This window comes from Trachurus japonicus, chromosome 1 (genome assembly GCF_045865225.1).
Source record: "Trachurus japonicus isolate A0001 chromosome 1, Traja_1.0".
Classification (NCBI taxonomy): domain Eukaryota; kingdom Metazoa; phylum Chordata; class Actinopteri; order Carangiformes; family Carangidae; genus Trachurus; species Trachurus japonicus.
This window is the reverse complement of record NC_140907.1, coordinates 1,617,738-1,635,455: the sequence shown is the minus strand read 5'-3', so window position 1 is coordinate 1,635,455 and position 17,718 is coordinate 1,617,738. Positions and strand designations below refer to the sequence as shown.

The window sequence follows — 17,718 nt, the reverse complement described above, 5'->3', positions numbered from 1 at the left end:
CACAGTGGTGACAGTTTTAACAGGCGCTACCTGGTAAACTTTCTCCCCGAGCCGACACCTCAGCTGAGTTTCCATGGTTACCTACGGTCACGCTGCCACTCAACGTAAAAAATGGCGATGCAACATGGCAGCCTCGGTTCGGTGCATCGCCCACTTATGTAACGACTTGTAACAACTCATTCTAAGGTATGAGAAAGCTTTCATTTGTATGCGGGTGTGACTCAACTTCAGTGAAATACGTATTTATGAAAGCAATATTTGATTTTTGCTAATAAAAAGCCAAATAAGTTACACACTGGGGCTTTAAATACTTTTAACTGGGCCGAGTGACTTTCAACTTTACAAACGCATTAATCTCACACTGTCTCAAGTAGTTGTCACTGGTTGATTATAAGACAAAAAAAAGTCACCATGGAAACAGGGTTTTTTTTTCCTGAGATGTGGCCACTGTGGGGAAAAAAAAGCTGAAGTAAACAGAGAGAAAGGGAAATGGAGAGAAGGAGGGAGTGTTGGTGCGAGACGGAGAGGGAGAGAGCTCAGAGGAGGGAGTGAGAATGAAACCTGCAGGATCCTAAAAAAATATGACGGAGAACAAGTGTGAAAACCGCTGAACCAGGCAGAATGTCAGCGCCTGCTGTATAGCCTGCGCTCATGGGAAATCATCTGACCTCACAATCTGGGTTACCCCATATTAGGCAAAGAGAAAATAAGGGGACCAAGAAGGGTAGAAAGATAGAACATGTGGAGGGAGAGAGAGAGAGGGGGGGGGGGGGATCATTTGTTTCCCACTTTTGCTCTTTTTTATCCAGATCCCTCTCTGCTCTGAGGGAGGGAAGGAGGGAGGGAGGGGGGGAGGGGGGGAGGATACTTGGGTGTCCTCTTTCTTTCATCCTGTCTCCGTCTTACCTGGAGCGGTGCAGTTCTTAGATCCTTCGCTCTCCATTTCCTCCAGGCTGCTGTTGTCCATTTCCTGCAGCAGCTTCCTTCCCCCCCACCTCTCATGGTCCTCGCTGCTCCGGCTGGAGATGTCAAAACCTGGTTTGTCACAGAAAAGGAAACAAAACAGATTCAAAGGGCGTATCAGCACAGGTACGACATCAGGATGCGGCTTTTTGATATACGAATCATTGGGTTGGAAACTATGATACGATACCTGTGCTGATAGCTAAATAATGGTTGGTCTGAATATTACATGTTAGGCACGACTAATAGTCTAAAGTCTAAAACTGGAAAGAAAAATAGATTCATTTCAGAAGACGTCTGATCACAGAATAAAGAGAAATATGAAAACATTCACTGCACATCCAGTTGGTGAGATATTCTAAAGTGATAATAAATAAATAGATACATAAATAGATGTATGAATAAAAAAATATGACACAGTTAGATTTGGGTTGGCGGTTACTAGGAAATGAAGTTAGTTTTGCCTCGTGTATGTTCGGGGTGATGAACAACGCTGTGCAGTATGTTGGCTCACACGCCTGTGCTGTTAATGCTTCTCTCTCCTTTGTGTAACCTAGTTGTTGATATGGCCTCAATCTTCAGTTTTGTTGAAGCTCCCTCACGGGGATTGTTGGATAAATGCACCAAAGAACAACTGTTGAGAACAGCAGAACATTTTGGGATTGATGTCGGGGGGGCCACGGCTGTAAAACTGACATTACGGCGGATTTGGTGATCAGGGAAGTGTGTAATTAATGAGCCTCGCTTAAAGTTTCAGTCCCAGTGCTGAAGGGAAACTGACAGGTCTCAGCTTCCATTACTCCCTCTGGACTCTACAAGTGTTTCAGACCCATCGATACACTGGCAGCATTCCAACATCTGCTGAACATGGCTGTCTCCGGGTCGGAGGGATTTGTGTTGTTCTTGTTAACAGGGATGTTTGACTACGCCTCCGTTTGATCATTTGGCTGAGGTCTGCATCACTGTCAACTTGGCCCGAGTGTGATTTTTCCAAGGTAACAGTGACATATCCATGTCAAGTGCTCCCTCTGTGTGAAAAGCTGAGGACAGTTGAAAAGTGCGCTCCCCTCGTCAACTTTTTTCTTGGCCTTGTTGGTTATTAAAGTTTTGTGAAGGTCTTCCACCATGGTTTGTACCATTCTGACTGTCAAAGTGGATTAACTTGTACAGTGGCTCCTGTTCTGGCTGCACAACCACACCTGGATGATGCTTTCAACCTGGTGGGTGCCTGGTGCTGGTGACGTTCTGTTGCAGGAAGGTGAGGGTGGCATCAATTGATCCATTTTCCTTTCAGCCAAATTATTGAGTGATTGAAAAGGAGTTGGATGGAGTTCAGTTCTGAGCACAGGGGTGGACCAGTGATGATCCACACAGACCAAAACTGCTTTTTTCAACTTTTTGCACTGTCCCACTCTCAGGTTGTGAATTCCCACAGTTATACTGAATATCCATTCACGTAAAATCAAAACGGTATCACATTTCAGTACCTGAACGCACCCTCGCATCTGTGAGATAGTAGAGAAGTGTTTGTCTGACGTAAACACAAAATGTGTGAAATCTTATGTCCTTGTAGAGCTGTGTGCAGATTCAGAACATTGCCCCTCCTTGACCCGCTCTCTCTCTCACAAACACATTGACAACGGATTCTCAACATGCGGGGCCGGCCCAACCAACCCGACTGGACACACTGGTTTGGGCTAAAAATATATACAAATGACTTAGATTGGGTCGGGTCAGGCCTCGGGCTTTTTCTTTTTTTTTTTCTTCTTTTGGCCGGGTTAGGGCTGAGAAGTAATGCTAGTGAGTCGGGCCACATTGGATCTGGGTTTCAGGCCTGTTGAGAACTCTAGTGTCTGTGAACACATATTGCCGTTAAAAGGATAGTTCAACATTTTGGAAAATTGGTCCATTACCATAATCCCTATAGTCATAGCAGTAGGTTCGTTACCTTTAATTGTCGGTGCAAGCTATTTTTAGAATGGCACATTCACCACGCTATGAGATAATAACGGAACGTTACGAGACAAGAGTTGTTTTCGAGGTAAATTCATGTAAAACTGCTGATGCACGTTCCCGTCGGGGCAGTTTTTCGGCAAGCAGTCTCTTCATTTGCCTTGAAAACAACTCTGTTTGTAATGTTCCGTTATTATCTCATAGCGTGGTGAATGTGCAGGTCATACTGTAACTTGTCCACCAGAGCGTTTTGGAGTTGTTGGATTGTGTATTTGAATAGGGAAACCAAGAAATCCCATTAGACTCTGTAGCGTAGCTCTGAGCAGCTTGCGGCTCTGCTCCACCGTTCTAAAAATAGCTTGCATCGACAATTAAAGGTAATGAACCTACTGCTATGACTATAGGGATTATGGCAATGGGCCAATTTGCCAAAATGTTGAACTATCCCTTTAAGGAAGACCCTGGCTTTGCTTGTTTACACTGAACCATATCAATAAACATTCACAATTCTGAAGTTTTGACTAATTTTTTATAAACAAATTAACTTGAATTACCACACATACACACACAAAAGTACCGAAAACAGGTAGGCTACCATTGCATACCAATACCATATCGGTTTAAATGTGAAAGGTACCCATCCCTAATCCCTAAGTGTGAAGTTAATATTATGACAGATGCTTTGCCCCATGCATCAGAGGGGTAAGTAGGTTCCTACGCAAGATCTCAGTTCCCATCGGTACCTGTTTGTTTTGCTCTGTCTCTCTTTCTTAATTTGCTTCCAGGATCCAGTTGCTGAGGCGTGAACTGTTGTTAATTGTGTTGTACATAGGAATGAATGTTGTACTGTGGGGATCTCACTGGGACATTGTTCTACTGGAGGGATTTATGGACTGGGATGTGTGTGTTTGTGTTTGGGGAGTGGGAGTGGTTATATTACTACCCCACGGATTATTTCTGTCATGTACTAAAATTTGTTTAATTAATTATTTAGTGTTGACTGCATTCTTCTGAAAGCACAATATGATTAACTAGCAGAGATTTCATTTCCCTCCACACAGTCATCTTTTGCCTTTAATAGCCAAAACTCACTCCTTAGAGGAAGAACAACCTATTTTAGTCAGTACCAAATAAATACAAAGCAAAGATTCAAGTTCAAAGCATACAACAAAAGCATACACTGCATACAACAGTGTTTTTAGATTCTATGACTGAGTTACAAGTTTGTGTCTCTGATTTGTTGCAGGTAGTAAAGTCCATGTCGAGCAGTGTGTTTTATTTTTAATGACCAGGATTATGTTCTCTGCCACATTAAACTTTGATTCTATCTGTAACGGTCGGGTAGTGAACAACAGCTGGAGGAGTGCACCACCACAGATGTGTCAGTTTGGTAACGCCCCCTCTTCCCCTACACGCCCCCCACCCCCCCATAATTCATACATTGAAGGGAAATTTCATGATTTTCCAAAACAAATCGGGTGGGGGGGCTGCAGCAACAGTGCAGCGCTCAAAGTGGGGCTCCCACTGTGGCTACATCTGCACATTCTTGGAGACAGCGGCAACACCAATGAATTCATTTCATACTTCAGAGAGCTCAGCAGGAGCGCTCTGCCCTTTCCACCCTGCCAACTACAAGTCTGGCCTAAGAGGGGGTGGGGGGGTAGAATTAAAAAGCCCAGTTATTCAATGGTCCTCAGGGCCTGGCTGAACTTTTCACCTGGCCTCACCTTCATTACACCACACACAGCAGCTACAGCAGTGGCCAGTGGTTTTTGCGTGCCAGCACTATACTGTACCGTGCCGTCCGTCCCTCCTATATGTCTCCCTGTCTCACACACGGACAGGAAAAGACGAGTGTGGAAATGATTAATGTGCCACCACTGTGAGGAGGTGTTGAGTGCTCCGCTCCGGCTCCACACCATCAAGCTCAATTTAGCCGAACTTCATTAGGCGCATCATAAATAATCAACTCTAATTGATATTCCAGCGAGCTGAGGAAGAGTTAACACGAACACAATGGAGACAAGGGAAATGCATTACATGTCCCGGTGCTGTCTCTTGTTTGCCGTACGGAGCGCAGGACTGTTGCATGTTCCATGCAACCAGGAGAAGGCAGCGGGGAGGAAAGAGCCGCACTGATGATGCACAAATCATGAGTGTATGAATATTCATGCAGGCCTTCTGTCCATGGGAAGTGATAAATACCTCTCACTTCAGCTGATGCTGAGTCAGTAATCAAGTGGAGTGTTGGGGCCCCAGTCAATGTGAGGCGGAGAGAGAGCAAGAGGAACATGCAGACATCAAGTGTTGCATATGTTTGCATGTAGAAAGTATAATGGTGTTGTTAGCATTTTGATGCTTTGGCAGTACTTTAACATGTCACCATGGCTTTGGAGTGGAGTTGGATGGGGGGGGGGGGGCACTGCGTAACCATTTGCAGTAAGTTGGAGAGGTGAAGGCCTATACCCTGGGACTCACTGCCCTGATTTCACCACTCTGCGGCTAAAACACCTGAACATGCAGGAACCTCTGCATCCCTCTGCCCAGAATAGTTCCCCACTGTTCCAGCGCAGACGAATTCCCACTCTAATCTTCTGTGTAGGAGTATCATCTACCTCCATGACAGCAGTGACGCTTTGACATTATGCTCCAATTTCTGGTCAGGAAGGCGGAAGTATTAGTAGTAGATCTAAAAAGGCACAACTCTCTTGGAGTAAATAAAAAGTATGAACACACACTTGTGTAGATTATGTTTAAGATATGAAATGATGAGCTGAGGAAAACAAACAACAAAGCTAAACTTTTTCCAATCAATCACACACATACCATGTCACTAACACCACAGGACAACACAACATCAGGTAGAGGAGCCAACAGGGAGATGCTGTTTTTCACCATGCAGCTGCCTACATTAATATCACTGTCTGAACATAACAGCTGAGTGTGTCTGTAACCAACAGACGCACAAAATGATAAAGCAATAGCCTATAATAGGTGACGGACATGTATGGAGACAAACAGACTGGCTGCTGTGCTGGGGCAGCTCTGCACACGCCTGGCTCCCCGGTATCCCAGCGCTCTGTGCGGGGGGAGCCGAGCGAGCGGCTCAGGCTCAGCAGCACTCACCTGAATTTTCCGCTAAGTAGGAAAACCCCTTCACGACCAGCAGCAAGCCGCCAAACAAGCAGATCTGGATTAAAACCAACTCCTTTCGCCGTTTCCGCCTCGCTTTGACCTTTTTCTGGTTCGGCATCACTTGCGTCGGCCGATTCCGGAGTCGGATACCCGGCAGAGACATCCCCTCCACCGCTGCCACATCCATGCTGAGCCCCGGAGAGGGAAAAAAAAAAAAAAAAAGAGCAAAGGTGGTGGGGGGGGGAGCGAGTAGTGTCCTTTCCAGGGAACTGACTTATCTCCCGGGAACGGATAAAAAGTCCAGGGGAGGGGTTTGAGGGGAGCAGGGGGGGACGATTAGGGAAAAAAAAGTTGGTACCGCCGGGATGATGCTGTGGAGGCTGCGGGGCGGACTGAGCGAGCGGAGCGGCGCGGCGCGCGGAGCGGGGCTCGTGCTCTCATGGCATGTTCAAGTGCGCTTCTGGAAGTAGTACGGCAGAGGACGGATGCGTCCGTCTGCTGAGTGTTGAAGCACAGAGAGACACCGGGAGAGAGGGAGGAAAGTGGGGGGGTGGGGGCGGGAGAGGGGTGCATTTACGCACGCACACCAGTGATGGGAATAACGGCGTTACTTTTTTCAGTAACGACTAATCAAAAAAAAGTTACTGTTTCCCCGTTACGACGCCGTTACCGTTACTGACAATAAAATGCAACGTTACTCGCCGTTACTTGACTCAAGAAGTCCAGTTACAAAATAGAATAGCCTATATACAGTCCATCAACTAGTCGGGGAAAAAAGCCATTTATCTGGAACTAACCAACTGGTTAGGGGGGACAACGAGCCCATGTAATTTGACATATTTGAGCATTTTATAGCCTAGGTATAATAATTAGTTACTTTTATAATTTAGTATTTCAGTTACTTACTCAGTTACATTTGAAGGAAAGTAACAAGTAGCCTAACTATAACTAATTACATTTTAAGAGTAAAGTGCCCAACACTGATGCACACACAGGCAGAGTTACAATCAATCAATCAATCAATCAATCAATCAATCAATCAAAACGTGAAACCCAGGTCAAACATCTGTGGGAATATAGTGGGAAATAAGGGAAAATGCTTATGCATGTATGCACAACATGTCTACTAGTATATAGTTTCTACTTCTTCTTTTCTTTTTTTTAATCAAACGTTGACACAGTAATTAAAGTTGATTTACAGAAGACAGGGTGGATGAGAGCAAAAATCTAAAATTTGAGTTGCTTTTTTTAATTCTAAAAATAGAGGTTATGGTTATTGGATGTAAAACTACAAACTGGTCATGTTGTGAGGATGAGTGCCACAGAATGCAGGGAGAAAATCACTCCAAATCTGACTGTTTTCCAAATACAGGGAATACTTTAAGCACAGGTATGTGCATGTTTTAATTAGAATTTTACAGATAATGTTGGTACAAAACACATAATAATAAAAATATACTGTAAAGAAATGATTTCAATAGAATAAGCAGACGAATAAACGTCACTCTTGAATAGGCAAGGCAATTTTATTTGTATAGCCCGTTTTTACAAACAGTTTGTCTCAAAGGGCTTTACGTGGCATCACAACAACATCATCTGCCCTTAGACCCTCACATCCACTGAGGGAAAACTCCATAGAAAAACCCTTTTAAGAGGGAAAAATTGGAGGAATAGGAAACAGATATGCATCAATGGCTGGTTTTGATCTGTCCCTTCAACAACATTTTGGAAAATTAATTTCTCTAACATAAAAGCTCAATGAAATAACACATGTAATCAAATGAACTGCGAATACATGGGAGCTGAGGGGATGTGCTTTGCACTGCCCTCTTCTGGGAGTTCCTTCAGGTGATGATACTCCAGCTTCCACAAAGGAATGTGATCACCCTATCTGCCACTCTGAATGTCAATTATGTCAGTCAGAAATAAACTCCTTTGCCTCTGAGAACGGATGACATGCACTACTTTATTTTCTCTAAAATAAGTGTTTGAACACCGATTACAGAAAGTCATTCATCAGTCTGTGAACACACAGTAGTCAGGTCATATGGACTGATTTCACTTGTACCTGTTGAAACATGCCATCATATGTGTGTTCTGAAAGGAATAAAGAAGAACCTGTCATTCAGTTTCTGATGGTTTGTTTGTAACGATTTTCAGTGACAGTGAAACTAAACTTAAGAATAATGGGGAATACTTTATCTTGGCCAAGTGGGTTTCTTGATTGTTGGGCCTGAGGTTTCATATAAATAGCACTGGAAAGTTTCCAGCAAGAATGGAAAAAGTGGTCAGGGCTCTAGGCAACTGGTTTCATTGTGCTGTTTTAACCCTTTGGAGTATGGGAGTGAGTTAGATCAAACAGGAGAGGAGGAATGTAGGGACCGGAGGCAAAAGAGATGTGACAGAGAGCAGCCCTTCACATGTGAAGAAAAACAGTCAGTGTTTATGTGTTCAAATACAACTATTTCAAAATCAAATACGCTCAGGAAGTTTTCTTTTTTTTTTTTTTTGCTTCACACATAGAAAGCAAACTGCTGCAGCGAGCCACACATGAATGGGGGCCTTAAAGCTGCCATGAAACTTGGCCTGACTAACTTGCAAAGCGAGTTCAGACTGGGCATGAAGTTACTAAACAAGATGAATTTCCAGCCTCTCAGAGGCACACAAAAGAAAAAAAAACTGGAGGGGAAGGAGGGAAGAGGAAGGAGGAGGGGGCAACAAATTAAATCCAGTTAAATTGTTTTTCCATAGCCAGTGGGTTTGGCAAAGGGCTCTCTCACACACACAAGATGTAAGATAAGTTGTGGAGAAGACAAGCAGAAACAGTATGGCTTCAGATGTTGGAGAATTCCTGGAATTTAACCCACTTTCCCATGTCCGACCGACGCCGCGCCCACTCCCACTCGACACAAAGGCACACCAAGCAGCCATGTTGCTTTGAAATACACAGGTGATTCCACAGACAGATAAAACCCCTTTAACATCTGCACCACTCGGCAGCGCCGCTCGTTCTCGACCCATTACAAGCTTTGATCAGTTGTGGTCCTCTCCGATGTTTACAAGTGCATCAATATTCCGAGACCCCACAGACTTCCTGCTCACTGTGAAACCTGTCCAGTGTCGGGATCACAGGGCTGTAACTCCAGCCCTGTGTGAGGAGCTACGAGGCTACAGCTAGAGCTAACAGACGTATCTGGGTCACGTCTTCCCCGGCCCGGGCTGCTCCTCTCCACCACAACATGGAGGAAGCTCAGCTCAGCACCTTTGGAGGGAGAGAGAGAGAGGAAGAAGGGAGTGTTCTACACTATGGTTGGCTATGAATAGCTTGCTCAAGCTATAAAAGAAAAGCTATAGCTGGGACACTATAGACAGGCCAGGTGGTGATGCTGAGAGGAGAAATAAGGACATGCATTGTTGCTTTTGCATCATATATAAAACGAGCAGAATAAACACACACAGCATGGGTCACTGTTTCTAATGACGTCTTTATAAAATGACAACAAAATGTACATTCAGGTCTGTCATCAAGAGACAAACACTTCAATAATATTAATAATAATAACACCAGCTTGATAAATAGTGTATATGTGTATATGTATTGTTGTGAAGCCCAGACAGACTGGTCCAGGAGTACAGTGACAGTGAAGCACAGCTGGCTCCTCTCCAGGTAATTGAGACAAAATGACTTGTAGTCGCTACCTGATCGACCAAATCGACAACAGCACAGTCAGCACAACGGCACTAACCCACCCTGCAGTCCAAAAGAGGATTTACTTACTGTATAGTTGGTCTACATATTTTCTTTAAAGTGGAACAACTCACATTAACCAGAGAGCTAATGTGGACAGCAGTTTAAGGGGACATTTCAACATTTTGACAAATCTGCCTATTGCCATGATCCCTATAGTCTTAGGAGTAGGTTCATTACCTTTAATTGTCGGTGCAAGCTGTTTTTAGATCGGTGAGGCACACTGCAAAAACTCAAAATCTTACCAAGAATATTTGTCTTATTTCTAGTCGAAACAAATCTCATACTTAAAATAAGACTCATCACATTAAAAGTAGCTTGTTTTTAGACACTTTTTACTTCTTTCAAGCATATTTTCACTTGAAATAAGTAGAAAAATCTGATAGTGGAGCAAGTTTTTCCTCCTTATTACAAGCACAAAAAACCTTGCTTTCACTGGCAGATTTTTCTACTTATTTCAAGTGAAAATTTGTTTGAAACAAGTGAAAATGATCTAAAAACAAGTTAATTTTTAGGTGTTGAGTCTTATTTTAAGTGGAAAGAGGTTAGTTTTGACTAGAAATGAGACATTTTGACAAGAAATAAGACAAATATTCATGGAAAGATTTGGAGTTTTTGCAGTGCAGAGAGGCGAGGTGGACGGTATTTCCACGTTTCCCTCATCAAACTAAATGCACAATCCAACAACTCCAAAACGCTCTGGTGGACAAGTTTTGACCTGCACATACGCCACACTATGAGATAATAATGGAACGTTACAAGACGGAGTTGTTTTCAAGGTAAATACGTAACCGGAACTACATTCTAGACACGGCTGCTAGGCGGAGTGATTTCAAAAGCATAAGTAGTTCTGAGTATTTGCTTTATGCGTCGTAATGTTACATAATTATACGTTATCATTTCATAGCGTGGGGAATGTGCAGGTCACAACTTGACCACCAGAGCGTTCTGGAGTTGTTGGATTGTGTATTTAGTCTGATGAGGGAAACGTAGAAATACCATGAGCCTCCATTGTGTTCACTGAGCAGCTCCCGTCTCTGCCCCACTGATCTAAAAACAGCTTGCACCGACAATTAAAGGTGATGAACCTACTCATAAGACTATAGGGGTTATGGCAATAGGCGAATTTGCCAAAATGTTGAAATATCCCTTTAAAGTCTAAACACCTTTTGCTCTAAAATATGAATTCTGTGAATTGATTTGGTCTCAGTAGGTGGCACCCTATGGAGAAGACCTGTGTGCTGGAGAAACTTTCTTTTTGGCCTCTAAACATACAGTCCATGATGACAAGTGACTAAGAAACATTTTTGCAAATGGCAAATCATGAAGGTGCAAGGACCTACAGTATTAAAACAGACTTTACTTGTGTAAGTATGTCAATCATGAGGTGTCACTGGTGCAATCAATATGGCAAGGCTGTTACATTATCACTGTCCTGGTGTTCCTTTGTAATACTATCCACAAGTTTCCGAACGTGATCTATGGTCAAAACCAGAAGCCGGTTTCGCCAGTTTTGGTGGAATTGTATGTTACGTTTCCATGTTTTTCAGTCGTTGTCATAGTTGCGGTAAATGCATGGATCTATTAACGCTGGCTTTTAACACGGATGTCAATTTGTGTGATATCCATTGTTAAAAGCTGATGTGATGATCCATGCGTTTTACAGATTTTCATTGGAAAAAAACAAACAAAAAACATGCATTTACCGCGACTACCGAAACCATGGAAACGTAACCACCGGAAGAGCAAAACCGGCGTACTTTTTTGACGTTCGGAAAAAGGTGGATAGATGAGGAGATGGAACTCATCTGTGCTTTAGTGTCAGTGTTATGTCTCTGAGCAGGGATGGAGGAAGAAACCTGAACCCAGCGGCAGCAGGAAAAAGACAGAAAGCTACAGTACTTGGCCATATGATGTGGTGCTGCTGATGTTTGAGCTATCACGTATCCCCAATGCTCCCTCTTATCAATCCCTCACATCATCTCTGCTACTTGATTGATACCCAGCAGGGCCTATGTAATTCCAAAGACAAGAGGCTGAAGACAGCAGCAGCAGCAAGTGGAGGATGTTTGCAGCAGGCCCAAAGAATCCAGCTGATTTCCAAACAGGAATGGGGGGGCAATCCACAATCAGGTGTAAGTCTCTGAGAATTAAGGCCTTCCTGAGGAAACCGGGCTCACTGTCACGTCCCTGGTGTGACCGCTGCGTGAGAGAAAACAGAACAGAGTTTTTGGCGTTTGCTTCTTATCATTTGGCATCATTGATTTGTGTTATTAACAACTGATGAGAGGAGGATTCAAAAGTTTAAGAGCACAACTTTTCAAACCAGCAGCCACAAGAGGCACATTAAATATGATCTCATTTAATTACACAGTAGTACATACTAAATATGTACTGACATTAGTCACTATCACTAATCACACCAGGCTGTGAGAATTTAATGGAGGAAAAAAACAATCATGTGTGTCACTTAGTGTTTTTTTTGTGTGCTTTTTTTTAAAGCAAAAAATAAAAGTCAAAGTGATAGTTGTGGTTTTTAGATGGAGGGCTCATGGTCAGTGGAGTAGATATAGATCAGTGCACATACATCTATGGACTTATTAAGTGTGTACTGTAGTAGTGTATAGGAATATAGTTTGTTCAACAGTTGGAGAAATGAAAGTGAATATTTAAAATAAATTTAAAATAAAGCATAAATATCGCTCTTTTTTCAGTGAGCATTTTTGAAAGTGACAATGAAACATTTTTGCTGAAGGCCCCATCACTCTGTACCAGTGTTCCTGTCTGCTCCTCTATAAATAGGCTAATCTGAGTCTACTGCAGGTAACCCACTGACTATAGATATGTATATGTAAGTGTGTATGTGTATGTGTATGTGTATGTGTATGTGTATGTGTATGTGTATGTGTATGTGTATGTGTATGTGTATGTGTATATCACACAATCCCAGGATAAATAATCACTTCTCCAACTCAAGCACACATGGTCCAAACTGCCTCATACCACAGGAGCATTTCCGGCCCTAAGTGTAACTGATTGTACAGATGAATATCTTGGCGATTGTGCCCCCATGAAATTGTATTTTCCATCTTTAAAGCTTCAGTTGGTAACAATTATTCAGTCAAGAGGAGTGTGTTTCATGGTGAGAGAGACGTGAGATTGTTTTGGAGTCTCCGGTTGCTATGGATACGGTACGTCTTCTGTGGGTGCGTTTATGGTTTATGTGTGTGTGGAGGCCGCTTGGCAGAGGTTCATAAAGGAACCTGACGGTGTATTGTCTTGAAATTTCCGACCAAGTCGCGGAGTTAACTTTCACTTTCGTCAACTTACCAACTGTAGCTTTCATCCTGTATCCACATGTTCATTTATTTACCAGACATCTATAAGTCCAAGTACGTCCATGTCTGTCATAGCTTCAATTGTTTAAATGCTGCTAGAGATCAGGAGAGATTTGGTGCAATGTTCACAGTTTTCTGCTGCATTTCTACCTTCTGTTTGTATAATTATGATTAATTTTCTATCTGCCATTTTGTCCATGGCTGCAGTGCAGTCAGCAAGTTAAAGGGATAGTTCACCCAAAATTCAAATTTCACTCATTATCTACTCACCCTCATGTCGACTAAGGGCTGGGAGAAGTTTCAGAGTCCTCATATTTACAGTTACAGCGGGGCTCCGTGCAGCACTGCATGTCCATATGACAGTTGCGAACGGAGCTCACTTTTCTTTGTCCAAAAAGACACACCAAAAAACATCCAAATACCTCCATACTTCTCGTCTGTAATGTCCCTCTTGTATTGAAGCCCCAACATGAGAAATTGTTCCGAAAGAAATTAAATAAATCAGAATCTTAAGATTGATTGTAGTGGAAGTTCCCAGCATTATTCTTCCTGGTCTGAAGGAATCTCAACCATCATATGTATGGACATGCAGTGCTGCACGGAGCCCCGCTGTAACTCAGAGAAGCCACGGAGGACTCTGAAACTTCTCCCAGCCCTTAGTCGACATGAGTGAAATTTGAATTTTGGGTGAACTATCCCTTTAAAGAGGAAATCACCCCTTAACTCATTGAGTGCCGCGCTCCTTTCCAAAGTTTTAGTCAAGTGTGCCGGCAAATTAGACCATATTTGACTTTTTATTTTAGAGCCATAGTGTATTCTATATTATTGCCACCAACACATACTGTAGCTCATTTGAAAGGTTTAATTTTATCCTTCAAATGGCCACAAACCGTTTGTTTCTACGTGCCTCCGTTCCTGAGAAAAGTCAAGCTAAACATGGCTGGGTTTCACCAAAATCCCTCCTTTTTTTCTAGAAAAGGAGATAGAGCGTCTTTTATGAAAGGTGCGCTGTTTGTGCCTGTCGCTCTTCAGACACTCGCATTTCTGGATCAAAGGGCTCGTATAAGATAAATATACACAACAATTGTTGTTCTATTCACAAAACCACCATCGGGGGCGGGGGGGGCGCCACTAAACAACAATAACACAGACGCACCGTGCCGTGTCACAGCCTCTCGCCGCGGAACGTGAGGCTCTGCCGGCCACAGCGGCTCGCGAACACCGGTCCCGCCGGTGGTCGCGGTCCGTCTGTGGTACGGGTCGGTGGTGCCGGTCTGCTTTGACCCAGAGACCATCAGATTTTACCGCGGGAGGACTTTGGGGAGGACACGGTGTTGCTCCAGATGAAGACCGGGCGGGACAGTGGGCTGAGAGCTTCCTGGTTCAGCTCCCAGCTGCTGCAGCCTCGCGGGTGAGAGCGGAGCAGCAGCGGAGCAGCTGCGCTGCATCTGCATGCAGACCTCCGTTTGCAGAAGCTGAGTTATGATAAAAACTTCCAGATCATGAGCTGTCATGTGACTTTGATCGTCATCTATTTCAGTTCTCCTCGTCGTAGAGTCCCCATATTTACATATAATGTGTATTAAAGTGTCTATTTTCATAATTTAAAAAAAAAGCAAAAAACGAAAAATTTCGTTTTTGGCACTCAACGCATGGGAACGAAAAACGAGAAATTACGTGGTTGGCACTCAATGAGTTAATTTCACATTTGATGACACTCACATGAAGTCTACTCACAGCGCAACAGACTGAAAAAAAGGAAATCTTGACGGACAATTCTGTTATTCCTCTCACATTTTCACTCTGTGGTCTGATACACAGACACGTCTGTCAATCAAGTGGCTCCGCCTCTTCTTGGTGGGCATAGTTCAAAATGCATATGAAAATGCAATCCCTCGTATCTGCTGCCCCGTGGTCCCTCAGACCATGTTAACGCCTGAGGGCAGAGCCCGGCAGTCTCTACGCTGTGCAGACACTTCCAACAGTGCATTGCGAGCCCCTCCACGGGGCCCTGGGCGTACATCGTATATGTTATGTAACGTCATCCACCGCTCCATTTATTGATTTTTCGCCAGCTTCGTTGAAAACAAATGCACATGGGCGAGAGGAGCGTAACCGAAACAGACTTGCATAGTTCTCCTTTAAATTAGAAAAGTCATTTTCAGTGTGGAGAAGAAGTTGCTCACAGCAGAAACGTTCATGTAAGCTGTTTATATAAAATTTATATAAAAGACAGGAGGGAAGGGAGACTGGAGGAGATAATGGAGGACTGTCAGAAATCACTTATTAAAAAACGCACACACTGCTCAGTTTTTAAGCCATACAAAGAAAACCTCAAGAACAATTCCCTCTTTAAAATATGCATTGACAAAGCCAAGGAAGCAAGCAAGGCTTTTGTTTGACATCTCTCTTACATCCAAACTTCCCCTCTTCCACCTCTCCACCCCACCACAGCACACACATTTTCAGAAGTGCTGTGTGTGCACTCCCCAGCTGCACACCCCAAGATGATAAACCAAATAACTCTCAACTTATTTTTCAGCTTCCCCTTTCTTTGCGTGTCTCCCACTTTCTCCCCATCTCCCTGGTTCTGGCTCTGTGTCAGACAAAAAGTCCTTACGTAACGAGGTGCTGAAGCCTCCATGTCTTGGGGCACGCTGCGCATTTACCCAACAAGCACTTTGGGATTACAGTGCAGGGCCCCCCTGCTGCACAAGAGTTTTTAGAGCTACAGGCTCCACATGGAACTGTGTGTGTGTGTCAGGTGTTACACAACAGATGAGCCAGTAACAAACAAGACAAAAATAACAACACACCATCGTGGTGAATTGTAAATGTTTAGATCGTTGTTGAGCATGATTTTGTCTGTGTGCACGTATCTGCATAAAGAACGGCGGCTGTTTGAGCGCAGGTCGACGGCGGATACATTCATGTGCGTGTCTGCCAGAGTTGACACAGGGAGCGGAGTCGTGCCACAGCAGCAGCAGCAGCAGCCTCAGCAGGCAGAGCAGAGAGGACACGGAGGGAGCTGACTCAATGCCTCCCCGGCTCTATTCTCCCAGAACTCCACTGTTTTTGCACTAGTAAACAAATACTGAAGGCAAATAAGAGCCACCCCCCTCCTCCCCCAAACCCCCTCCTCCCTCATCCCCGCAATATGAGCCACAGAATGAGAAACAAACAGGTCTGTCTCTCCAGAGCGTTGCCGAGTTTCGCTGCAATGTCAGCAACAACAAAGGAAGCAGGCACAGACAGGAAAAAGGGGAAAACAGAGATGTTGGAGGGACTGGTGCTACTTCTCACTGCAAATTTCAAGCTGCCATGTCACACATGACCGGTGTTGGGAATTAACAGCGTTAAAAAAAGATAACAGCGTTACTAACGGCGCTAGTTTTTTCAGTAACGAGATCAAAAAAGTTACTGTTATAATGCCGTTACTGACAATAAGGCACAGATCTGAACAGAAAATGCAAAAGTTGTGTTCTCACTTTTTATTCCGCGTTTGGAGGAGTGTTTTTTGGGGGGAAATCTGCGTGCATACGGTGACGCAAACGTTTGTGGAATGTTTGTTGTTATTTTCCTGTACTGGCGCATGCTTGTGATGTAAATGCGTACGCGACGTGAGCAAATCGAAGCAGACTTTTGCATTTTCACCCTTTACACAGGAACGCGATGGCGGAGCGTTTTTAAGGCCCCAGTATGTAACTTATTTGGCTTTTTTATTGCTTTCATAAATACATATTTCACTGAAGTCAAATCACACTCGCATACAAATGAAAGCTTTCTCGTACCTTAGAATAAGTTGTTACAAGTCGTTACAAATACATAAGTGGGCGACGCACCGAACCGAGGCGGCCATGTTGCATCGCCATTTTTTTTACAGTTTTTGACCATAGGTAACCATAGAAACTCAGCGGAGCTGTCAGCTCGGGGAGAAAGTTTTCCAGGTAGCGCCTGTTAAAACTGTCACCACTGTGTAGTGTGAGGAAGGACGGAGGCACTGATGTTGCATTCAGGTGCAGTCAGGCAGACGGCCGTCGGCAAACCAACCGGATGTCATTTTACTCGACGAGAGAACGACGGTAAAACGTGGGTCAGGTAAACAATACGACATCACCATGACAACATATTGTCACGCCTGTATTGTTTTGCCTCGTGCTGGTGGACCACTTGTTTACATAGACGTTTGTTTATCCTGTTACATGCAGCGTCTGTCTGACGTCTGCCCGATTTCACGTGAATGCAACATCAAGAATACATTCAGATATGCAAACGCACCGCTAGATGGGGGGAATTCCTACATATTATACCTTTAAGATTTCCACTCGAAGGGTGGTTTCACTTTTTTGCGTTTTTAAGCCCCAAAATGAAAGGCACATCCCATAAATCATATGACAACAACGATAAAAATGCACCGTTACTTGACTCAACAAGTCCTGTTACAAAATAATACACCCGTTAAAGTGTACGTTATATAGCCTACACATTTTTTTACGTCCATCAACTAGTCAAAAAGAAAAAAGCCACACACACACACACACACACATTACCTAATTGCTCTTAATTATCTGTTGAATGTGC

The 17,718-nt window shown here is 43.7% G+C and overlaps 1 protein-coding gene across 2 annotated transcripts in view; it reads right to left on the bottom strand.

Moving 5' to 3' along the window:
* LOC146991085 (sodium/potassium/calcium exchanger 3-like) overlaps positions 1-17,718 on the bottom strand; it is a 94,509-nt gene that overhangs the window by 75,601 nt on the left and 1,190 nt on the right. The window contains exons 1-2 of one of the 2 annotated variants that reach the window (XM_085803967.1): positions 6,043-6,362; positions 907-1,035 (exon numbers count right to left, since the gene is read on the bottom strand). In XM_085803967.1, coding sequence (XP_085660093.1) covers positions 907-1,035; positions 6,043-6,238 — 325 coding nt within the window. In that variant the 5' untranslated portion in view covers positions 6,239-6,362. Of the gene's footprint in view, positions 1-906; positions 1,036-6,042; positions 6,363-17,718 lie in introns of those variants that run through there. The other variant, XM_085804672.1, reaches the window with a different exon arrangement.